The 25,221-nt window shown below is 40.0% G+C and overlaps 2 protein-coding genes across 2 annotated transcripts; one reads left to right on the top strand and one right to left on the bottom strand.

Moving 5' to 3' along the window:
• Positions 1 to 3,325: 3,325 nt before the first annotated feature.
• LOC131104477 (major facilitator superfamily domain-containing protein 4B-like) lies at positions 3,326 to 8,217 on the bottom strand. Its single transcript, XM_058051704.1, has 10 exons — positions 7,717 to 8,217; positions 7,453 to 7,651; positions 7,110 to 7,352; positions 6,857 to 7,019; positions 5,385 to 5,500; positions 5,109 to 5,282; positions 4,884 to 5,031; positions 4,746 to 4,816; positions 3,884 to 4,004; positions 3,326 to 3,766 (listed from the first exon to the last, which is right to left on the bottom strand). The coding sequence occupies exons 1-10, from the start codon at positions 7,944 to 7,946 to the stop codon at positions 3,672 to 3,674; spliced, it is 1,560 nt and encodes a 519-aa protein (XP_057907687.1). The 5' UTR covers positions 7,947 to 8,217; the 3' UTR covers positions 3,326 to 3,671.
• A 10,451-nt stretch (positions 8,218 to 18,668) lies between these two features.
• Positions 18,669 to 25,024, top strand: LOC131104249 (N-fatty-acyl-amino acid synthase/hydrolase PM20D1.2-like). The gene is made up of 14 exons (XM_058051236.1): positions 18,669 to 18,939; positions 19,044 to 19,130; positions 20,096 to 20,331; positions 20,425 to 20,511; positions 20,581 to 20,714; positions 20,823 to 20,942; positions 21,022 to 21,097; positions 21,204 to 21,265; positions 21,332 to 21,410; positions 21,483 to 21,554; positions 22,112 to 22,277; positions 22,353 to 22,452; positions 22,583 to 22,731; positions 24,340 to 25,024. Exons 1-13 carry the CDS (start codon positions 18,747 to 18,749, stop codon positions 22,710 to 22,712), a joined length of 1,542 nt encoding a protein of 513 aa, XP_057907219.1. The 5' UTR covers positions 18,669 to 18,746; the 3' UTR covers positions 22,713 to 22,731; positions 24,340 to 25,024.
• The last annotated feature ends 197 nt before the right edge of the window (positions 25,025 to 25,221 follow it).

The following is a 25,221-nucleotide window of genomic DNA, read 5'->3' as shown; positions in this document are numbered from 1 at the left end:
AATTAAATTAAATTAAATTAAATTAAATTAAATTAAATTAAATTAAATTAAATTTAATTTAATTTAATTTAATTTAATTTAATTTAATTTAATTTAATTTAATTTAATTTAATTTAATTAAATTTAATTAAATTTAATTAAATTTAATTAAATTTAATTTAATTTAATTTAATTTAATTTAATTTAATTTAATTTAATTTAATTTTTTATAATGCACTTTACATAAAAGGAATGATCTCAAAGTGAACATATACACATGACACTTTTACAGATACAATAATTCCAGGTGGACAGTTATGTATAAAATATATAATCTGCCCCCCCCCCGATTCAAAAAGTTTGCCCATCCCTGATCTAGCCTGCGATACCTTGAGTCTATCGTCCAGTCTGCCTTTTGCCCTCAGTCATTTGGGACATGCTCCAGATCCCCGCAAGTTTGAATGGGATAGGCACTAAAAACGTAAACAAAAAACTCGCCAAATGTAAGTTGTTTTGCTGTTTATTTATCCGAGGACAAGTTATCAAAAGCATACATAAACGACAGATTAGACTTTGATTAAAGAACTGAATTCCTCTGACATTTTACTTGCTTAAGCGTCATATACGTATGTGCGTAAACAATCCACTTTAGTTTCCCTGACATTTAGTTGACTTCTCTTTTCAAAGGTTTATCCACGCAGATAGGCTGTTTTTTTTTTTTTTATGGCAACAGGAAATGTTACTTCTGCTTCCAGCCTCAGCTCAGCCAAGGTATATTCTGCTGACAGTTATAATACACCATAAACCGTTAAAGATAAAGAAGGTGCTACATTATAATGGAAGCTATGCGATTAGATCATTTACCCTTTGAAATGCTTTTCACGGAAATGCAAATGTATCTTAATGACATATTGTGAGCCTCTTCTCCGCATGATTAGTGTTGTCAAACATATTTATCGTCACATATCAGCAGTCTAATTAGGTTTTCCAAAGCCATTTTTCTTGTTGCTTATGTGATTCGGCTTCTAATGTTTTATGTCACCTCTCAACAGAAGCATTAGCGGCGTAACATGAACAGCATATTTGATGAAAACACAAATACAGATGCCCTAAATGTCCTATACCAAAGGTTTTATTTGCTAATGGCTGTCTAATGTGTGTGTTTTTTTTTTCAGCGGGACAGCTTGTGGGATTTGCTACCTCCCAAAATAAAAATAAACAGGAATTGAACAACTTTCACATGAATTAACTTTTGTAAGCTCTTCCGGTGCTTGCATGTTTTCTCCGGTAGCAACAAAGCTGGGAGACACAAAGCAATAATCCAGCATTGCTCAGCTGTCAGCAGTGAGTGGAAGTATCATCTCCCTGTTCAGTTGCTGTGTGATGATTATAGTGTATTTCTTTTATCATTGGATAATCATCTCCTACCGTTTCCGATGTAGACAAGCTCATTTTGTACCCCAAATGAGCTAATTCCGTTAAGCAATATTATGTTGTTCTTATGGATGCACGTTGGCCTCACAGCTAGGAATCCCGAGTTCAATTCCACCCTCGACCAGGAGTTTGCATGTTCTCCCCGTGCATGCGTGGGTTTTCTCCGGGTACTCCGGTTTCCTCCCACATTCCAAAAACATGCTAGGTTAATTAGAGACGCCAAATTGTCCATAGGTATGAATGTGAGTGTGAATGGTTGTTTGTCTATATGTGCCCTGTGATTGGTTGCCGACCAGTCCAGGGTGTACCCCGCTTCTCGCCCAGAGACAGCTGGGATAGGCTCCAGCACCCCCCGCAATCCTTGTGAGGATAAGCGGTAGAAAATGAATGAATAAATGTTGTTCTTATGGATGCACATTGGCCTCACAGCTAGGAGACCCGAGTTCAATTCCCCCCTCGGCCATCTCTGTGTGGAGTTTGCATGTTCTCCCCATGAATGCGTGGGCTTTCTCCGGGTACTGCGGTTTCCTCCCACATTCCGAAAACATGCTAGGTTAATTGGCGACTCCAAATTGTCCATAGGTATGAATGTGAGTGTGAATGGTTGTTTGTCTATATGTGCCCTGTGATTGGCTGGCGACCAGTTCAGGGTGTACCCCGCCTCTCGCCCAAAGACAGCTGGGATAGGCTCCAGCACACCCACAAACTTTGTGAGGCTAAGCGGTAGAAAATGAATGAATTAATATTTCAAGCCTTGGAAAACAGAAGATGGCGGACTTTTAGGCAGACGTTTTTTCCTCTTCTATAACTCTGTGTCTGTTTACAGCACCACATGCAGTGGCGGTTCTCGCGATGGGCTTCATGGGTGGCAAAAATTAAAATTTTTTTGGTCAGCGCTCATTTGCTGACAGATGGGTGCAAGTAAATAATCTGGGATTTAAGGCCAATTTGGCACCTCCCTGGAAAACACAATTATAATCCAACCTGATATAGCATATTATGCTCTGTGATTGTTCAGTCATTATCGCCGCTTTAATATATCTTTTATTTGAGCTCGATGATAACAGATCACTGATAAAAGCAAAACAACTCAAACCAGACCACATTACAAATCACGGATAATGGCTTCTGAATTGATGCTAAATATTTGATGACATTAAACAGGATATAGGAGCTTCCTTTGAGAGTCTAATAATGTCTGCTGTTGTGTTGTTTGGGAAAGAAGCCACTTAATGTGTGTAACACATGCACAGGCATTGCCGGGAAAGATTTTAATGCAGCATTTATGTGTCCATCTTACACGATGCAATATCATAACTCTGGAATAACATCCATGGCTCTTGGGGTGTCATGGCTGGTGGAGCCATGATGTGCAGGAATGCATGAATGCATCCTTATGCATGCACTTTTCTTCTATTAACAAATGAGTATGGAAATAGCTGTCATTTGTCTTGTTATCACATGTAGAAGTTGATAATTTTTCATAGTGAATTTTGTAAAAAAAACAAAAACAAAAAACATCTGTGTAAAAATGATATTCCTATATTTTGTGCCTTTTGTATTACTGAGAAGATTTTATTGACTTTAGGCAAAATGTAATCTCTACTGCCCCCTTCTGGATGTCTGGATGTTTGGCTGACTGATAAAGATATTGCACACATCACAAACATGAAGCAGTTCTGCAAAAAATCTGAAGTTACATATTGACTGGATTGACTGTTTGGAATTTGTTGCTCGAGTCTAACCAAGTCCAAAGTCCCCATCTGCATCCCAGTAGTGCAAAAAACAAAGTCGGTCATTTGGAAAGGTAAAAATAATATTCAGTATTCAGTATAATTGTCACTAATTATTTCAGAAAAATGCTAAAAGCAGGCAAAAAAATGGAAAACAACACTAATTCAGCGTCCGATAGTACTAGTTTATTAGTTATAAAAACAACAACAAAAACACGCATGTGTTTTACAGCATAAAAACACTTTCTACTTTACTTTTTACACTTTCTACTTTATCCATTAGAGATGGGCATTTAACTACAATTTCCAAAAATAGGGGACATTAATGAATGGATTTGAGCTCCCATTCAGATGCCAGTGCTGCACTGAGTACTTAATGCGGATACTTTCAAGCAATTTAAATTGCTTTACCCATTAATTAATGCCGTATTGCAAACACATCTGTTCAGAGCACACTAATAGTAACAAACAAATATTTGTGGTATAAATGCATTTATTTGATGATAAAATATTTGCCTGCCTCTCTCAGCTCTTCTCTGCCTCTTCTTTGGGCTCAACATTGGCCGAACCATTTTGTTCAGGCGGTTCCTCCTCCACCATGGCTGACTTTTTTGTCGTTCCTGCTGAGTCACAAGAAGAGTGCAGTACATGAATGTGGAAAAGTATGAAACGCATACAAATACTGTATCTTCACCCGAGTCCCCCGCTAAGTGAATGAAGGTGAGTTGATGTTGTACCTGTGAGGTAGTTTCTGTGCATGCGATGGAAGAATAGCAGACCGATGAAAACGATGAAACCGATACACGCGATAATGACTCCGCACAGAAGGAAGCTGTAGCTACCCTCCGTCTGGATAATCTGTGGATATAAATTGAACATTTAACTACAGTAAACCTCGGATATATCGGATTCAATTGTTCCCACTGGTTTTGTCCGATATAAGCTAAATCCATTATATGCGTATACTGGAAAATGTCCGTTTTACGCATATATCAGATTTATATCCGGTATATGCGTAAATCGGATTTTATCCGTTATAAAAAGGCACTTCCTTGACTATGTTGCCAATGTACCTGGACTGGGCAATGAAAAGAGACGTAAGGTAATGAGAATTTAACTTTATTGGACTCTGAGCAAATTGTTAATTAAGTTAGGCCCTGTTACGCCCGTCAGGCCTACGTTATTTCCAATAGTGAGGTTAAGATCTCATTCAATAAATCCCAGTGTGTTTTCTGGCAGCATTTGCCAGAATAACCCAGTTTCGTCGGCATTAAAAATGTCCTCTGCTTTAAAACGTCTCAGAATGTCAGCTAGCTTCGGAGCGCCACGATGCGGCCATCCGATATATGCGAGGGAAATTTAATGGAAATGCATTGGAACGGGACTGGAGATTTTGTCCGAAATAGGTGAAATCCGTTATAAAAAATCTGATATATGCAATGAATTTTTATTGGAAATGCATTACAGAAAAATCGGTTCTTTTGTATCTGTCCGTTGGGAGCGAATTTCCGATATATCCGAGTCCGATATATCCGAGGTTTACTGTACTTTTTGAGCCCAATTTTTTTGCACTTCTGTGTTCCTAAACATTACACTTACCGAGCCAACCAGAACCTGCATCACCATCTCTCCCATTCCTGCACTTGTCACCAGGACCGAGGTGGCACATCCTGCACACAGTAATACTGCGTATCAAATGTGTGCTTTATTTTCAGTTAAAAATGATACACACCATACCCTGGTAATCTAGGATATCTTCGGTGTAGGCAAGCATGCACGGGAAGATGCTGCTCAGGAAAAGCCCACACAAACAAGTACCGACAAATAGAAACGTGCTACTGGTGTAGAAGATAAGCAGCAGCAACACGGTGACAATAGCGCCTGCCTGTAAGACACACGGGAACCATCAGGAGAACAAATACGGTAGAGCGGTTGACCTTCACGTTCTTCGTGCCGCATTACCAGGTTGAACATAAGCAGTCTCACGACTTGGAAACGATACGACAAAGGGATGGAGAGCAGTCGCCCTGCTGTGATTGCCGCCCAAAAAATGCTGGCTAGGTAGCCCGCTGTCTTATGGGGCAGAGACATAGGCGGTGCAACAGCATACGTGTACACAAAACCAGCATATGCGCCCTGAAAAATAATTATTATTTATAATTATTTATGGAATAAATGCTAATAGCTGTGTAGCAGTTGGAAGTGTATGTATTTGTGTGTGTGTGTGTGCGCACTGACCACAATGCCATCCGTCATGAATAGCACCATACCACCAAGGATGTGGATCATGAAGAAGGATACCGGCAGCCCACGCAGGTTATCATTCTGACAGCAGCTAAAGATATCCCCATGACCTGTGCCCACAAATGACAACATTGCAGCATACAAAATGGCATTTATTGTTTATTTTTCCTCCCCCACGAAGTTCACCGGACACGCAAATGATGAAAGCATGTATTAAAAGTACACTCTAAAAAGTATCTGTTGACACCACTTGATTTAATACATAAATGCAATGTAAAAAAAATGTAATTAATTGATTTAGATAAACTTTCTAAGTTGCTAACTTTATTTTTTATAAGTTATGTTCAAATAATAATGTTGGCTTAATTTAGAATGTCATATACACTAAAATTTTATTGTTGGTAAGCTTAAAACAAAATTCAAGTCGCCATGACTTAATAAAGGGCGGCACGGCGGGCGAGTGGTTAGCGTGCCGACCTCACAGCTCGGAGACCGGGGTTCAATTCCACCCTCGGCCATCTCTGTGTGGAGTTTGCATGTTCTAAAAGTGCACTCCAAATTGTCCATAGGTATGAATGTGAGTGTGAATGGTTGTTTGTCTATATGTGCCTTGTGATTGGCTGGCGACCAGTCCAGGGTGGACCCCGCCTCTCACCCGAAGACAGCTGGGATAGGCTCCAGCACCCCCGCGACCCTCGTGAGGAAAAAGCGGTAGAAAATGAATGAATGAATGACTTAATAAAATTAGCTTGGTAACATAATACACACACATATATATATAGTATATATATTAAGTTACTGCTACTTAAAAAAGCTGTGTGCATTGTTATTATAATTAAGTAGACAACAAATTAAACAACTTTGAATAAAATGATTAAGTCAGTTGACTTAACATATTTATTTGAGTTACAAACTTAAAAACTTGTCCCTATGACAACAATTATTCAGTAAGCATTACTTAAAATAAGAGTGAAGAGGAAAAGCTAATTTGTGCAATGCAATATTGTTTGTGGCGGCCTGGCGGTCGAGTGGTTAGCGCGCAGACCTCACAGCTAGGAGACCAGGGTTCAATTCCACCCTCGGCCATGCATGCGTGGGTTTTCTCCGGGTACTCCGGTTTCCTCCCACATTCCAAAAACATGCTAGGTTAATTGGCGACTCCAAATTCTCCATAGGTATGAATGTGAGTGTGAATGGTTGTTTGTCTATATGTGCTCTGTGATTGGCTGGCGACCCCGCTTCTCGCCCGAAGACAGCTGGGATAGGCTCCGGCACCCCCCGCGACCCTCGCGAGGAAAAAGCGGTAGCAAATGAATGAATGAATATTGTTTGTTGGTTCAAAGCAATTTCAAATGAAGTTGTCGTAACTAAGAAAGACTAATGGAAACTGTTGCATTGATTTTTTTTTGTTGTTGAGGCTAAACATTTATTTTTTGAGTGTGGGATTTTTTTAATTGTATATTTACCTCCACCTTCATGCGCTACCTGCTCCACTTCTGTGCCTTCAGTTCCCTGCTGGTTTTCCATGGCCAGTTCATCTTTGTCCAGGAGACGAGGCGTGCCGCTGGGGCAGCACGGGATCAGTTGTTCCCGATACATCAGGAAGAGGACAGCGATGGGCACAGGGAGCTGAGGGCATACCAAATCATATTTTTATTTTTCCGCCCACAAACTTGAAATATCACATCAAGTCAGTGCCTTTAAATTTGGTTCACTTACATTGATAAGCGCCATGATCCAGAAGGCATAGTGCACAATGGACTCTTCTGCTTCTTCCCCGTGGGGAAATTGGCTCTGAGTGATGTTGTGCTCTGCAATGGGACTGTTTCTCAGCATGTTCCTAAAGTGATGCATGATCTCTGTCTCGTTCCCAGTATGATTCCCGCAGCCGTGCTCTGAGAGGAAAGGATCTGCAATCAGAGGGCTCACCAGGGCTCCGAAGCCAATGAAGAAATGAAGAGCCTGCAAAAATGTATGAATTATTATTTTTTTTAAATTAAAACGACTCATCTTCAAGCAGTTATTTTGTCTCGTTACATTTAAACAGAAGATGCTCTTTCACCTGCAGGAAAACAGCCGAGTCCTTCTGATAGATGGTGACCAGCTGAATGTTTGCAATGGTGTCAATAATTCCCATGGCCAAACCGGACACAGCCATGGCGATGGCCAACACCAGGACATTATTGCACAAAGGTATGACGGCAAATATCACGGAGATGACGAGAGCGGAGACAAATAAAGCTGACAGAGCAGTGAACAACCTAAAACGAATAACGGGCGGTTTATTCATCACCAACTAAACATTCACTCGCTCTACAGTACTTACGTTCTCTTGAAAATCCCGCCAACGGAGCTACCGATCAACAAGCAGAACTGTTGCGAGAAGAAAACCCAGGTAATTTGGCTCAATGTGGAGTTTGTTTGACATTGCAAGTCCAGAATTGTAGGTCCAAGAAAGGCGATACACAGTCCAAAACTGAAGAAAACGCTCCAGTAGGTCAAGGTATGGTGAGCATTCCTTTTAAATAAAGTTACTATCCGTTCATCCACAAACATCTTGACCAGGGTAAAATACAAAACAGCGGATGGATTTTGTCAAGAGTTCCCTCTTTGTGTCTTTTAAAGCTTTCTGTATCCTCCTCTAGTTGGATTACTTAACTAAAAAGGATGCCCTCTTGAGTTAATGGGTGAAGCGGAGATGCGTCTAACAATAATAGGTTTATTTGAAATGGGTCAATGATTACTTACAAAATAGAGTCTGTTGAAATACGACCAGAAAAGTGTGCATTTATGTTTTATGGCAACCGCCTGGCCCGGTTATGACACATTCAGAAGGTTCTGTTCTTTTTGTGACTACACAAACTTGCATCACAACAAAATGAGTCCAATGAGTTCAATGACCAATACTATACATGAAACTCGGGTGTACTTTAGAGTAGTCAATGTGCAGCTGGGATAGCGGTATAGATTTTCAAACTGACCCAACTCCATTATTGGCTAAATACTATGCTTTCCTTTCCAATTTTTAGCCATGGTCAAAGTACAGTAAACCTCGGATATATCGGATTCAATTGTTCCCACTGGTTTTGTCCGAAATCCGTTATATGCGTATACCGGAAAATGTCCGTTTTACGCATATATCGGATTTATATCCGATATATGCGTAAATCGGATTTTATCCGTTATAAAAAGGCACTTCCTTGACTATGTTTCCAATGTACCTGGACGCGCAGGCAACGCTGCAAACGCTGCAAATGACGTCGTATAGCGGCCTGTCACGATTCGGCGAATCGGAGCGCCACGATGCGGCCATCCGATATATGCGAGGGAAATTTAATGGAAATGCATTGGAACGGGACTGGAGATTTTGTCCGAAATAGGCGAAATCCGTTATAAAAAATCCGATATATGCAATGAATTTTTATTGGAAATGCATTACAGAAAAATCGGTTCTTTTTTATCTGTCCGTTGTGAGCGAATTTCCGATATATCCGAGTCCGATATATCCGATGTTTACTGTACTATACATGAAACTTGGGTGTACTTTAGAGTAGTCAATGTACAGCTGGGATAGCGGTATAGATTTTCAAACTTACCCAACTCCATTATTGGCTAAATACTATGCTTTCCTTTCCAATTTTTAGCCATGGTCAAAGTATAAGTATTGTAATACTGTGGTTTAACTCTTCAGTTTTTAGGGTCAGCTTCTTTCCCAATAATACTTTGACTTTAGTCTCGTAAAATTGTAACTATTTATTGTAATTTCCCCAAATTTGCAACTTTATTTGTTGTTTAGTTTATTTCTCATAATATTATGACTTTGTTGTTGAAGTGTTTTAATTTAATATTGTTATCTTTATCATTTCATTGTTATTTTCCTCATAATATTACATTATTCTTGTAAAATTATGACTTTATACCATTAGATTACAACTCTTTTTCTCTCAAAATTTCAACTTTATTATTATAAAAGTTCTGCTGACTTTTCCATGTTTGAAGTTGAGTTTTTTTCTTGTTAAAATTATTATTTTCATAATGTACCACAGGCAAAAAAAAAAAAAAATAGCCACCTTTGAGAAGTGGTAGGAAATCCATGTTAACAGGGTGACAAACGGTGCTAACTCCTCACAGAAAAAGACATGCTAAACATATTATCGCTGTGCTGCCAGCACGTGTTTGTACAAAGGATATTTATTAACATTCATAACCCTCCCCCGCACTTCCTCTTCTGGAGATATAACAACACAGGGTGACTTCTTTCAGGTAATTGTCAACTCATGTAACCTTTACAGGTTGTGTGAGATCGCCGTTAAAAATCAACATCCACTTTGAGTTACCGAAGTAGGACATGAACTTATCATTTACCTCGAGCAGAGGCGTGTAATATGCACGGGTGGTATAATAAGATCCAGACAATACAACCCCCCCCCCCCCCGAATAAAATCACATCATTCTGAATTAATAAAAATATACATTATCTTGCTTTATCTTGTTGTTCGTGTTCCTTATGTATATAATTTACCAGCAAAACTGTAGCATGTATAATCATCCGGTAATGTAACACCCCTCCCCCCGGTGAATACTTGGTATTACCCAAGTACCTTGTATGTTTGGCATGTATGGAGACAGTTTAACCGCTGAAACGTGAAGTAGCACTAAAAGGCGGACAGACAACACTTTTTCATTGTTGGTCGACGCCTGCAGCTTATAAAAAAAGCCAATATCCTAACCAAAACGAGGTAAATAGCCGTATTAGCTGTAGTTAGGTGATTAATTGTGACTAGAGTGTGAGTGTCACGTGAGGTGAAGCCAGTACACAGTGTTGGCTAGCGGTGTTAGAAAACTACATTTATCGGTTGATAGATCATAAAGTAGCTGTTTTCTACATCAAATACCTTGCCTATTCTTAAAAACGCTAGGAATTAACTACTGTGTACAATCATACTGTATGGTATGTGTGCACAACTTCAAACAGCCAAGAGGCAAATCCCATTTCTTAGGTTTTAACACAAGATGGCGGTAAAGCACTACAATAAAACACAACTAAAGGTCAAAACAAACGAGGTTTATTAGCCTGTAAAGAACATTATTTACTGGGCAAAAGTCCCAATGAAAGGATTAACAAAGTGACAGTTAATTATAGCACAAAAGACTTGAGTGTTGTAAGAATTAGCCTTGATGAAAAAAGGAAACTGTTCCATATTGTGCAGGTATATATGCCTTTATCTCCACACATGCTGTATTTTGTAGACATAATTTCATCATTTACTCAAAGAAAATTATTATTTTCTGTTTGACAGAGAGTACAATGATATAAATGATAAGCTGCCAGAGAGATATTGTAACTTTAACCAATAGCTGATGCCCACGTATACTATATAAAATAAGGATAATCATTTCCAAAGGAAATAGAGCTGGAATAGGTGCAGATCCCACCATTTGCCGACCCTGCACCACCTGAAGCTCCTCTGTTCCACTGAATGGTCTCGAGATTTTGATCAGGACCGTGTTGTTTCAGCAGGTAAATATAAATTTGGTTTAATTCTTCACTTTTAGTCACTCGATATGTTTGTCCAGTAAAACATTTACTTAGAACAAAGACTTTGTTTCCATTTCCAGAGACAAATCTTCCCAGATTAATTGAAAGTGTTTCAACTGCAAGTCCACATTTTATAATGGCCAGGTGTCCCAATATTTTTGTCCATGTGCAGTTGAGTGATGCTGCTACTTATTCAAATACTACAGTCAGGGGATTATCTCAAAAGATGAATACTATATCAGTGGCCCTGTGAAGATAACAGCTTCTGCCAGCCCATCTCTGCTTTGTTCTCCACATAAATAGAGCAAGGCTTTATCTGTTGAGCCACGTTAGAAGGGCTAATTAGACTCTTACACATTAGCCTGTTGGAGGGAATTCATTGGTTGAGAATAACAAACCAGAATTAATGTACACATGCAAGAACATAATGTATGTATCCCTTATAAAACCACGGGCTATTGCTGATGCAATTAACTGCAATAAACAAGGGATTACTGTACAGTGCTGTTTCACGATTAACTATGGACTATTATTGATGTTACATTGATGAGAAATTAATTTACAAAATAGGCTGCACGGTGGTTGAGTGGTTAGAGCGCAGACCTCACAGCTAGGAGACCAGGGTTCAATTCCACCCTCGGCCATCTCCGTGTGGAGTTTGCATGTTCTCCTCGTGCTACGGGTACTATGTGGGTACTATGTGGGTACTCCTCCCACATTCCAAAAGACTAATTGGCGACTCCAAATTGTCCATAGGTATGAATGTGAGTGTGAATGGTTGTTTGTCTATATGTGCCCTGTGATTGGCTGGCGACCAGTCCAGGGTGTACCCCGCCTCTCGCCCGAAGACAGCTGGGATAGGCTCCAGCACCCCCACAGCCCTCGTGAGGATAAGGTAGAAAATGAATGAATGATGAGACATGACAAAACATTAGATTACCTGTCAGATAGATGTCATCCATGGCATGTCTGACATCACATAGTGAAGAAAAGAAGTTATCCTCCCATTCCATGTGGAAGTGGTAATTTTTTTGCTTCTTACTTTGTCCTTCTTGTTCAGTTTGAATCATTTTCCTAAGTTTAGAATAAGTAAATTGGAGAGGCTAATTAGTTAGCTCGGTAGTATGCTATGGCTAAAGTGGTGGCCATCTCTTGAGTCCATGTAGTGATCTCATAGCCTGCGCATTACAGTTAAGCAATGGGCTGTTCTGATCAGGATTTTATGTTGCCAATATCAATGTGCTGATGGACCAGAGGAAATAAAACAAGACATAGAAAGGCATAGAAAATGATGGATGGAATAAACTAATGCAACATAATAGCTTTTACAAGAAACTAATTACAAGCGTCACTTTTTCCAGATGTTTTTTTTTTTACTGCTGATCTTTTGGAGACTGAGCCCAACACAGAAGCAATCAGGCATTTAGCCCATTTGCATGTTTAAAAGACCTTGTAAGTATGCCATCAAATTATAATTTAATGCTGTGATTGAATATTTGACCTCATTGGAGTGTCATCAAATGCGAGGATCTCAAATCCCGGCACAGGTTTCTCTACAAGTGGAGCCAGATTTGTTCCCCTGACTATTTTTATGGCGGAAGCATAGAGATGGAGAGGGAGAAACCAATCCATGCATGGAGCTGTCTGATAGTAGTACATATCCAGATATATAGTACTCCTTTTATCATGAGATATGTGTTGACATCATCCCTCTTCTACTCTTATCCTTTCCTCTCCCAACACCTCACACCCGTCATTCTAGACACAGTTGTAGAGTTCAGAGCAGCGATGTGTGTCCTCGAGGAACGTGGTGAATAGTAATGAGCCCGGTCTGTGTCTATTTACTGGAAAAAGCAAGAGGAAGACTACGAGGGTGGGGAAGGGTTAGTGGAGACTGACGAGGAGGAAAACAAAGCTCCTCTTGCAGCACTGATGCAGCACAAGTGAGAGATACGGCATAGTTACATGAATCCTTCTCACCTGGTCACCAACATGACTCCACTCTTAAAATGTTGAAAAAAACACATCATTTCTCAAAGAGTGAGAGTTTCATTTTGCAGCTCGCTCACCCTCCTCCTCACATTAACAGGGGGCGGAGGTGGAGGGGGTTCTAACACCTGCTGTCTCCGTTGAACATTGGTACTCTTGACGGACTGCTTTTAAAAGGGACTTGGAGTTGTTTTTGTGTGGTTTATGTGTCCTCTTTTGGGGATGCGGGGGGGCAGAAATACATTAGCAGTGGAAATTTGAGTTGTGACAGTGAAGGGTAACTGGAATATTCTCACTGGCTGCAAAGATCAACTTGAGTACCCGGCCTGAAAGGAAGGGAACAAACACAATAGAAAGCCCCCCTACCTAAGCCCCTCTTTTATCCATCCCGGACCCGTGGGCACTCTGCCAACTTGGAGTCTTAAGAATTCATTCAAAGAAAGCCCGAAGAATGGACCTTGTTTAAAAAAGGAGGACCACCATTCTCTCAGAGTCTCATGTTTTTCCTACCATTTCCCACATGAGGAAGAGATTCCCGATGATGTTTTCTCTGACATTACATCCCGACAAGAGGAGGCGGGGCGCAGAGGAATTGCCATTCATGTAACATTTTTCTAGATTTGTGTTTTGAGAGCTTTATAAGTGGGTGATATCCCTTCTGAGCCCCCTTTCATCCTCTCCACTCTCTCTCCTGGTTTTCATTCGGCTTTTACTCCCTCCTGCTCACATAGTAACTCCTCCCCCCTCTGCTACCCATTGTCTGTCCATACAGTATCAGGCTGAGGGAATGCCATTCTGGCTCCAGCAAGAGACGCAGGAGAGGGAGAGGAAGGTAAGAGTCTTATTTCCATCATAAGAATACATTATAAGGACATTGGAAGTGTGTGAGTCCAAACAGAAAAAAACCAGTATCATTGATGTATTTGGGGTTTAAGGTGGGCTTGTCTGTCAGTGGAAAGTGCTTTTGTGTTAGAGTGCAGCATGGGATAGGAAATCAGGTGCCGCCCCTTAATCTTTAGATCCAAAGCCAGTTAACTGTGAGGTATGAGTCATTTGCTGTGTTCTTGCCCGTTTCACCCCTTTATCATTTATTTGTTACATTATACCAGGAGAATAGCTAACATGTGTGTGTGGGGGGGGGTGTGATTCAAAACATCTGGCTAGAGCTGATTGTCTCAACTGGCTCCCAGCAGAGAGGGACCATGTATGATGTGAAGGGATTAGAGCTAATCCTCCCAGTGGCTAACAGTCACCTTCTTGTCTGGACAGAGGCTGTCACGGGGGCTTTCGTAATTTATGCTGAGATATGCATCAACACAGGCTCACCGGGCTTATTGGAAGTGGCCTTTCATGAATAAACAACTTTGCTCAATCAGTGTGGCACATTTTCTCTCAGAGGTCGGCTGAATGTCCTCTATGAGGTTGCAACGGGATCATTGTAAATGTTGTTAAAATCCTTCATTTTAAATGTTGGATGAAATCAATATGTTTTTAGGATTATTACCCCAAACTAGCAAAGATTATTAAAATTTTTTTTTGGTGCCTTCCATTGTTGGTTCTGCCAGTTTGTAACAGGTGCATATAAAGAGGAAAAGAAATGGGACTCCCAGCGCTGGAAAGTTGCAAGCCTAGTACAGGAAGCCCTGTGTGCTGGTTGAGAAAAAAAAAGTCAGGCTGTCTCAAAGGGGCTTTTGTTGTTTGAGTTGGAGACAAGAATCACACACTGACAAATACCTGGCCCCTCCGTACCTCAAATACCTCTGTTGCACTTGATACAATGTCAATAAATGCCTCCTCTGTCCTCCATAGTAGCCTGCTTCCTCTCTGTACATGGCACTTTTTTTCTTGTTTGTACAAGGGCTACTGTGCTATGAGTACACATCTGCTTGATCAGATCTGGCCTTCATAGCGGGAGTCCAAAGGAAAATGGTTCAAAAGAATGCACCTGACATTTCAAAGAATCTATAGAAGTTTTCATGGTCATGTTTTATTTGTCATGTTTTATTCATGACAAATTAATATGAATGTTATGGCAGAGAGTGACAGGAATAAACTACATAGTGTTGATTTGAACGCAATCTACTGCTGAAATGTTTAACGTGAAGAGTGAAGACAACTTGTCCGTTACAAAATTCTTGACTCGACTCTTCATGAAGGCAAGTTCGATTCCCCGTATGGGCATCTCTGTGTGGAGTTTGCATGTTATCCACGTGCATGCATGGGTTTTCTCCGGGTATGCCGGTTTCTTCCCACATTCCAAAAACATGCTAGGTTAATTTGCGACTCCAAATTGTCCATAGGTATGAATTTGAGTGTGACAGCTGGGATAGGCTCCAGCATAAGCGGTACAGAAAATGACTGACTGACTGACCATGGTCCATGGTTTTGTCATTACATTACATTTGTCTCTTTCCTAGGTACTGAAAATAGGCAAGAGTACATTTAGAATACAGGAGGTGAACAAATGCATTGGAACTGATGAGGGGAAGGATTAAATGAGCTTCCTGCTCCTTTTTAGATATGCGGAACTGTGAATTGTGTTATGTGATTTGTGCACATGTTCAAGATGAATTTAGTATGCCTTTTGTCCAATAGTTATTGAAACAAATAAAGATTGACATACGTAGAATCCATGCACTTTATCTGCTTTGGATGGTGCAGCAAAAGTATTAAAATTGCACCTTTCACCACATGCTATATGAAAGGTTTGTCTTGCCTATCTGGGGAATGAAATTCCTCCCAGGATATGATGCTGTAAGGATCAGGTAGGGGTCTTTTTTATTTTTATTTTTTAGGTTATGCTGTGAAAACTACAATTTCTAGCATAGTTTTGCTGTTCTCCCCAGGGCTTCTGAAGAATACTTACAGTTTCTTTGTTTAATTATTCATGCGGATGTAAGTTTTACATCCAGAACCTGCCCCTCGTTTTACCTTTCTTTGCTTTCAAGCTCTGACTGCAGCATTTCTCAAGTTGTTCAAATGAGCCCACGACTGTGTCATATGGCTTTCTATTCCTATGTGAGTTCCCTCTAGCATGTCATGTAGGATTTAAAGCCATTGGACACACAGTGGACAGTCGACATAGCGTCACATTGTTATATATCATATATATATTTACATTGTTGTAATCAATTTGTAATGAAACAGTTCCGGTTCAGCTGTTGACCATTCTACAAATTGTCATGACATGACATTTTGTAATGGAATAACAATTTAAAAGTAATAAGAAGTGATTCATACATTATCAATCACAGCCATGCATATTCTTGCAGCAATGAGTTTAATGATTTAAGCGCATCAGGGTTGAGGAATTGCACATGCTGCATAAATAGAAATGAAAATTCAATAAAACTAAAGTGAATGATTGCTAATAACTTGTCAAGTACTGCATTGTAATGTGGTGTATTCATCATACTCTATACCCCATATGCCATTTGATGAAGAATCTGCATTTGTATGAACCGTACTGTACAACAACTAGTAGTGATTATCTATTAGGTTCTGTGACATGCGTGACCTATGTAGGATGGATCCAAAGCATGTCCAATATATCCAATATGTAGTCCAATATATGACAGTCAGTGTGCTCTTTTACAAAAGTACTATACATTTTATGTACTGGTTAGTAACACAGTCCTCATTCTCGAAAGGTGCTTAAGATCTGAGTATACTCATGATTGAATGCGTTGGCCACCCTGGGCAGACCGATGTCGATGCCACCAAGTAAAATTTTCTTATTTGATCATACACATCCCATAATGTGGTGTACATAATGTGATGTTATATAGCTCCATACCTTTATCTTTTTCCTAAACTGTGCACCTAATGGCTTTGGTTTGAGGCTACAATGAAATATGTTTTATTTTCCAAACTACTGTTTGTAATTTAGTCTTTTTTAACCTTGTAGTTAATCTCCAGGCTTTTTTGTTTGATGTCGTCTTAGCGGCATGTGGGCGTGAGCATCCTGCCTTGATGAGCAAAAGAGCGCTGACCACAAACACATAGGATTTTTTTTTTTTTTTTACACCCCGCCCCCAAGATAATGCCGCCCTGGGCAATTACCCATGTGGCCCATAGCTAGAACTGCCACTGATATAAAAAAAATTGGGAAATCGATGGATATTGTGTAATCTTTATATTGTCTGTTTACTTCCTTTATGTCACAAATATATTCCTTGTGTACATTATTATTTCTTTGTCTTGTTCACTGAAGTCATTAATGTGTTACATTTATGTAGATGACACCACTGTTGTCAGTGTTCACCCTCCATGGAAACAATCCAGATGAAGAGGACAGTGACCTAGCAACCAGGTACTTACAGTAACATGTCCAGTGCTATAGAACAGCGGATAATTACTTATCATGTTTTGTGTGCAGACTCTGGGAGATTTGGGGGAGGGGGAAAAACATCCAGGTACAATCTCTGGCATCTTGTGAGATTAATAGTTTGGTTGTTAAAACTGCCACAAAACAGAATGTGTTTTAAATACACCAATTACCAAATGAGAACCACACCACTGTACGTGCATTTTGTGTTTTTCTATGTTGTTTCCAGGTGGAGCTGTGCTGTAAGTCATCAGAGAAGAGTTTAACTGTAGCATCCCCTGTGGGCCTGGCGTCAGGATTCGGATCAATGGTAGGCTGGTGTTAATTCACTTAACTGGTGGATTTAAAATTGTGTACACTTTTATCTTTGGATGACATCACTCAAGTGGCCAGAAATAGAGAAGAAATACAGATACTTTTGAAGGGTTTTATGGATTGATGGAGCAGATGGACTAATAACTAATGGCATCACTTTGAATGTGTCATTTCAATAAATAATAACTGTTGTCTGTGTAAATACAGGTGTAGGCTCTGAAGTTATGATTGCCTGCTTTATTTATTCTGCCAACTATGTGGTTTATTCTTCAAGTAGCCCACCTGAAGGACTTATTTCCTGACATTGAGGACACACCCACAGTAATCGTGCAAGTAACAACACTCCATTTTCCTCAAGCATTATAAACGAGGTGCTTCAGTGTGCAGATACACTTGAAGTGGCAACCACTGGAGGTCAATCAAGGGTGTCGGCGGGAGGCCCGTCCTGTATTTACACACATACAGTATATACTAGCTAGCACCACTACTCTGCCATGCATAAATCCATAAGGTATGGATTTCTCCTGCCTCTTTCAGAGGTGTGTGTGTGGGGGGGAGGGTGTCACATGTATATTTGCTTTGTTTGCTGCTGTATTATGTGTATCGTTATTCACAAATGATTTTCAATAAACTGATATTTTGCACTATTGTGACAGACTGTGACTATGATACAAAATGACACTTTGACACAATGAAAAGTAGTCAGCGTACAGCTTGTATAAGAGTGTGAATTTACTGTCCCCTCAAAATAGCTCAAAACCATCCCTGTCTAAACCAGTGGCGACATAGAAGATGGATGGATGGTAAACATGCGAAACAAACAGTTTAAAGGGGTATGATGGACTGTGATGCTTATCATCATTTGGGTCAAGGGGGTAACAATATGAGAAAAGTGAGATTATCATCGGATGTACTGCAACCATTGGAGCGACAAAGAGAAAAAAAGGCAAATTTTTTTCATTTTTATTTTTTTTTCATTTTAATTTTAAATATTTTATTACAAGCTTCAATTGTACCAAACAATAAGAGAAAAAAAGGCAAACTTCAATCAACTTTATTTGCTTCCGTTTGACAGGGCAGTGCATGTGACGTCAGTGTCGTCTTCTTTATGCGCATGCGCATCGGTTAAGTAAATCGAGTGCGAACAGCCAGAGTTCCATATGCAACCCCAGGACCAAAATCCATTATGATCAGGCTTTTCAAGATTATTATAGGGAGTGGTTTCGCTGTTGTTCTAATTTTGATTGCAATAGTGTCAATTAGAACTCTGTCGCTGGACGTCAATGCAGGACTTCAACTCGCACACTGGGAAAAAACTAGCAATATCTCTCTTGACATAGATGACCAGAAGCGAGAGGAAGTTATATCAAAATTTAAAGGTAAAGTCTGTTTTTCAGTATTCAACCCAATTATTAGCTACGTAAATAACAATTTGCATTATTGGACGTACACAGCTTACTTAGTAGCTCTCTTCTTTATTCAGAGGCTATTCGCATCCCGACTGTGTCTTTCTCGAGCACGGAGATCAACACTACGGCACTGGTTCGCTTCAACTTGCTTCTGCAAAGAGGTAAAGCTACTTTCATAACGCCATTGTTGCACCCACTGATTATAGCACCAGCCGACACAAAACCCACACAACCATTAACGAACTTAACAATTCGCACAAACCTGTCAACTGTTGTTTGATGTTTCAGCCACAAAACCGAGGTTTATGTTGTTGTGTACCGTTTTTTATAATGTCCACTGCTGGTGGACAACAGGTGGTAGGTAACTGTAAATCTTTTACATTTCCGCCATTTATGAACCTAATGTTGCGTTCAATGTAGCCAGAAAAGTACTAGTTTTTAACATGAATAATCGGTACCATGGTACCTCTTAATGCCACCTCTGATTGCCACCATGTTTAAACGTTGAATACATATATATTGTATGTGTAATATTATATTATATAGTGTTTCTTTCGGAGGACCACTATGTAGTTGTACCACAGTTTGAGATGTTGTATATTCTCATGTAGTTACAAAAACAAACAAACAAAAAATCATATCATTGAATTAGTACATAAGTCTATGTATTGAATCCAATTGGACTGTGTACCTGAGTTTTAAGTATGCAGTGACAGAAAGGTATAAGGCAACAATACAATACAGTATAGTATTTTTTTGTTATTACATTCATTCATTAATTTACTGTACCGCTTAACCTCACGAGGGTCGCGGGCACGCTGGAGACTATCCCAACTGTCTTCAGGCGAGAAGCAGAGTACACTCTGGACTGGTCGCCAGCCAATCACAGGGCACATATAGACAAACAACCATTCACACTCACATTCATACCTATGGACAATTTGGAGTCGCCAATTAACCTAGCATGTTAGAATGTAACCGTGCAGCCTTTTGTTATTATAGCCTGTATCACATATTTTCAGCCAGGAGATGTGTTGTCCTGTATTGCATAACAACTTATTCTTTTTCAGTATAAAAATAAAATCATACAAGCAGTTCACCCTTTGTGTATCTTGCCTCTTGTCAGCCTTCCCGACGATTTTCTCATCAAACTTGGTACACCATGAATTGGTGGCCAACTACAGCCACCTATTTTGGGTCCCGGGATCGCAGTCCAACCTGATGCCATACCTGATGTTGGCTCATATCGATGTGGTGCCTGCCACAGAGTCAGATGGCTGGGTGGTTCCACCATTTTCTGCCCAGGAGATAGATGGGTTCATCTATGGTAGGGGGACTATAGATGACAAGAGCTCTCTAATGGTGAGAAGATCCTTTATTGTGGATATAAGATTTGGCCCTGGCCCCAACCAGTCTTCATCTTCACTTTTCAGACAACATTTCCATGTCTTTTAGGGAATTCTTCAAGCCCTGGAATACCTGCTGATTAAAGGTTATGCACCACGCAGAGGGTTTTACATCGGCCTCGGCCATGATGAAGAGGTAACTCGCCTACATTTACATTATATATAATTCGCTTTAGATTTAACGTCTATGTTTACATTCATACAGATCAGTGGCTACAAAGGGGCCATGAGCATCGTACGACTGCTGCAGCAGCGTCATGTACAACTGTCATTTGTCCTGGATGAGGGTTTAGCTGTACTAGATGGGGTCATCAGTGGTCTCAAAGGACCTGCTGCTTTGTGAGAACACAACATCAGTATTGTATTTCCTCGTCAAATAATGCAGCGTTAATATTTCGCCATGTTCTACTTCTTTTTGAGATGTTTATATGTGCATATTTTGTATAGAATTGGGGTAAGTGAAAAAGGCTCTGCCACTGTAAAGCTGAGTGTGTCCACTCCTCCTGGTCATGCATCAATGCCTCCAAGGGAGAGCAGCATCGGGATTTTGGCTGCGGCAGTCAAAAGGTTTTTCTTTGAATTAAACTTTTTTTCTCATCTTCATGTAAGACTTTGTTAAACATTATTTTTTTTTAAATTTCCTCAGGCTAGAGGAGAACCCGATGCCCAGGTTGTTTGGTTATGGACCTGAACGTGCAACCTTTGAACACTTGGCACACAAGGTAGGACTTTATTTAAAATAGATGTCTAGTTTTACTAAGTAAAGCTTCATATTGATAAAAAAAAAACTATTTGATTTATAACCTGTTTATGTATTTTTGTTTTTAGTTTAATTACCCAATGAAGTTCATATTGTCAAATTTATGGCTGTTTTCTCCACTCATTGGCAGGTAATTACATTCCTAACCATGCTCCTGATGTTTTTAAGCAGTAATCGAGTACGTTTTGTGATGCAGATTTCTTGAACAAAAACCAGACACTAACGCGTTTGTGAGAACAACTACAGCGGTCACCGTCTTTAATGGTGGCGTTAAGGTATAGTGATTGGATATTAAACATGCAACACATTATGATGTTCAAAAATGTCTCATTGGTTTGTTATTGTAGACAAATGTTCTTCCGTCCCTTGCTGAAGCCTATGTGAATCTACGAATTCACACGGCGCAATCATTACAAGAGGTATGGAGTCATCTTATTTGTCCATGTGTCATGTTAAATCGCTCATACAGTAAACCTCGGATATATCGGATTCAATTGTTCCCACTGGTTTTGTCCGATATAAGCGAAATCCGTTATATGCGCATACCAGAAAATGTCCGTTTTACGCATATATCGGATTTATATCCGGTATATGCGTAAATCGGATTTTATCCGTTATAAAAAGGCACTTCCTTGACTATGTTTCCAATGTACCTGGACGCGCAGGCAACGCTGCAAACGCTGCAAATGACGTCGTATAGCGGCCTGTCACGATTCGGCGAATCGGAGCGCCACGATGCGGCCATCCGATATATGCGAGGGAAATTTAATGGAAATGCATTGGACCGTGACTGGAGATTTTGTCCGAAATAGGCGAAATCCGTTATAAAAAATCCGATATATGCAATGAAGTTTTATTGGAAATGCATTACAGAAAAATGGTTCTTTTTTATCTGTCTGTTGTGAGCGAATTTCCGATATATCCGAGTCCGATATATCCGAGGTTTACTGTATAACATTTTCTGTGCTTTGTCTAGGTCCTGGACCTCATCCAGTATACGGTTGGGGACCACCGTGTAAATATAGAGCTAATTGAAGGCTTTGATCCTTTACCGGTCAGTTCATCTGATGAGACATCTTACGGCTTCCAAATAATCAAAAAAACAGTGTTGGACATGTTTCCGACAGTAGTAGTCGCTCCAGGTAAATGCCAGATTCAAACAAGGACAGCCATTTTAACATGACTTGACTGTGTATTTAAATGTCTGGAATATGCAGGTATATGCGTCGGGAATACGGACAGTCGTCACTTCAAAGCTCTGACCACCGATATTTACCGCTTTATCCCTTTGTGGTTTAAACCAGGCGATGCAAAGAGGTAAGAATATGTCTAATATCGAATAGAAAGGTAACAAAGATATTGACGGGTGTTGTGCTTCTCAGATTTCCCAGTGGAATTAGATTTATCTCCAAGATGTGAAATGTTTGTTTTGTTGTATTTTTCCTAGATTCCATGGCATTAATGAAAGAATATCCAGAAAGAACTACGAGGAGCTTATTCTCTTCTACTCCAGATTGATCCAAAACTGTGACATTCAGAAACTTCCTGAGCCTCACACCACTCTTCATGAACTCTAAAATGTAGCAAGGAAAGTTACAGTGAAGAAAATAAGTATTTGAACACCCTGCTATTTTGCTATTTCTCCCACTTAGAAATCATGGAGGGGTCTGAAATTTTCATCGTAGGTGCATGTCCACTGTGAGAGAGATAAACTAAAAAGAAAAATCCAGAAATCACAATGCATGATTTTTTAACAATTTATTTGTGTGATACAGCTGCAAATAAGTATTTGAACACCTGTGTATCATCTAGAATTCTGACCCTGAAAGACCTGTTAGTCTGCCCATTAGAAGTCCACCTGCACTCCATGTATCATCCTGAATCAGATGCACCTGTTTGAGGTCGTTAGCTGCATAAAGACACCTGTCCACCCCATACAATCAGTAAGACTTTAACTTGTAACATGGCGAAGACCAAAGAGCTGTCCAAAGACACCAGAGACAAAATTGTACACCTCCACAAGGCTGGAAAGGGCTACGGAGCAATTACCAAGCAGCTTGGTGAAAAAAGGTCCACTGTTGGAGCTATCATTAGAAAATGGAAGAAGCTAAACATGACGGTCAATCTCAATCGGAGTGGAGCCCCATGCAAGATATCACCTCGTGGGGTCTCAATGATTCTAAGAAAGGTGAGGAATCAGCCCAGAACTACACGACAGGACTTGGTCAATGACCTGAAAAGAGCTGGGACCACCGTTTCCAAGGTTACTGTAGGTAATACACTAAGACGTCATGATGTGAAATCATGCATGGCACGAAAGGTTCCCCTGCTTAAACCAGCACATGTCAAGGCCCGTCTTAAGTTTGCATATGACCATTTGGATGATACAGAGGAGTCATGGGAGAAAGTTTTATGGTCAGATGAGACCAAAATAGAACTTTTTGGTCATAATTCCAATAAGCGTGTTTGGAGGAAGAAGAATGAAGAGTACAATCCGAAGAACACCATCCCTACTGTGAAGCATGGGGGTGGTAGCATCATGCTTTGGGGGTGTTTTTCTGCACATGGGACAGGACGAGTGCACTGCATTAAAGAGAGGATGACTGGGGCCGTGTATTGTGAGATTTTGGGGAACAACCTCCTTCCCTCTGTCAGAGCATTGAAGATGGGTCGTGGCTGGGTCTTCCAACACGACAACGACCCGAAGCACACAGCCAGGAAAACCAAGGAGTGGCTCCGTAAGAAGCATATCAAGGTTCTAGCATGGCCCAGCCAGTCTCCAGACCTGAACCCAATCGAAAATCTTTGGAGGGAGCTCAAACTCCGTGTTTCTCAGCGACAGCCCAGAAACCTGACTGATCTAGAGAAGATCTGTGTGGAGGAGTGGGCCAAGATCCCTCCTGCAGTGTGTGCAAACCTGGTGAAAAACTACAGGAAACGTTTGACCTCTGTAATAGCAAATAAAGGCTACTGTACCAAATATTAACATTCATTTTCTCAGGTGTTCAAATACTTATTTGCAGCTGTATCACACAAATAAATTGTTAAAAAATCATGCATTGTGATTTCTGGATTTTTCTTTTTAGTTTATCTCTCTCACAGTGGACATGCACCTACGATGAAAATTTCAGACCCCTCCATGATTTCTAAGTGGGAGAAATAGCAAAATAGCAGGGTGTTCAAATACTTATTTTCTTCACTGTATATCCTTTGACCAAGTCATCATATATTAACTTAAAGTAAATATTATTTGATTAAAACTACTGTGACGGACATTTCTCTGTCAAATGAAACTGTTCCCTACTTTGGAACTTTGGAAATGCTGGAATGTGATATTTAAATGATGATTTTATGATTGTGGTATTTGATAAAAGTGTATATGTTAAGTTTTGCAACACCTTATTATTATTAGTATTTGCACTGTAATATTTACACTGGTACAATGGGCACTTATTAAGTATGATTCAGTACAGTAGTCATGTATTACAATAGTTCAATATAACATTCACCACAAGGTGTCATCCAAATACAGGTTTCTCTCATTGGAGTTAAGTTATTGCAATGCAGTAGGATTGCAGGATAGTAATTTTTTCTGGTAAAACAACAAAAATGTGATTTCTATTTATCAAGAGTAAAAATTTTATATAATGTATTTTTTATGCTGCACGGTGGGCGAGTAGTTGCCGTGTTGACCAAACAGTCAAGAGATTGGGATGACCTGGGTTAAATTCGCCGCTTGGTCAGAATTCCCTATCCGGGGGATAGGCTCCAGCAACCCTAGTGAGAAGTGGCATAAAAAATGATGGATGGTATTTTTTTTACATTATTAATTTTACACAATACATTACAATATTACTGTGGTTATCACAGCTACGAGACACAAGTTCAATTCCACCATCGGCCATCTCTGTGTGGAGTTTGCATGTTCTCCCCGTGCATGCATGGGTTTTTTCCGGGTACTCCGGTTTCCTCCCACATTCCAAAAACATGCTAGGTTAATTGGCGACTCCAAATTGTCCATAGGTATGAATGTGAGTGTTAATGGTTGTTTGTCTATATGTGCCCTGTGATTGGCTGGCCACCAGT

This window comes from Doryrhamphus excisus, chromosome 16 (assembly GCF_030265055.1).
Source record: "Doryrhamphus excisus isolate RoL2022-K1 chromosome 16, RoL_Dexc_1.0, whole genome shotgun sequence".
NCBI lineage: Eukaryota > Metazoa > Chordata > Actinopteri > Syngnathiformes > Syngnathidae > Doryrhamphus > Doryrhamphus excisus.
The sequence above is the reverse complement of the archived record's forward strand: the minus strand, read 5'-3'. Positions and strand labels throughout refer to the sequence as shown.

Coding starts and splice junctions, on each gene's coding strand:
- LOC131104477 (XM_058051704.1), bottom strand. CDS start 7,946: ATGTTTGTGGATGAACGGATAGTAACTTTATTTAAAAGGAATGCTCAC. Junction 5,283..5,384: donor TCATGACGGATGGCATTGTG/GTCAGTGCGCAC, acceptor ATTATTTTTCAG/GGCGCATATGCTGGTTTTGT. Junction 3,767..3,883: donor GCACAGAAACTACCTCACAG/GTACAACATCAA, acceptor GTGACTCAGCAG/GAACGACAAAAAAGTCAGCC.
- LOC131104249 (XM_058051236.1), top strand. CDS start 18,747: ATGATCAGGCTTTTCAAGATTATTATAGGGAGTGGTTTCGCTGTTGTT. Junction 19,131..20,095: donor CAACTTGCTTCTGCAAAGAG/GTAAAGCTACTT, acceptor GCCTCTTGTCAG/CCTTCCCGACGATTTTCTCA. Junction 21,266..21,331: donor TTTTCTCCACTCATTGGCAG/GTAATTACATTC, acceptor TTTGTGATGCAG/ATTTCTTGAACAAAAACCAG.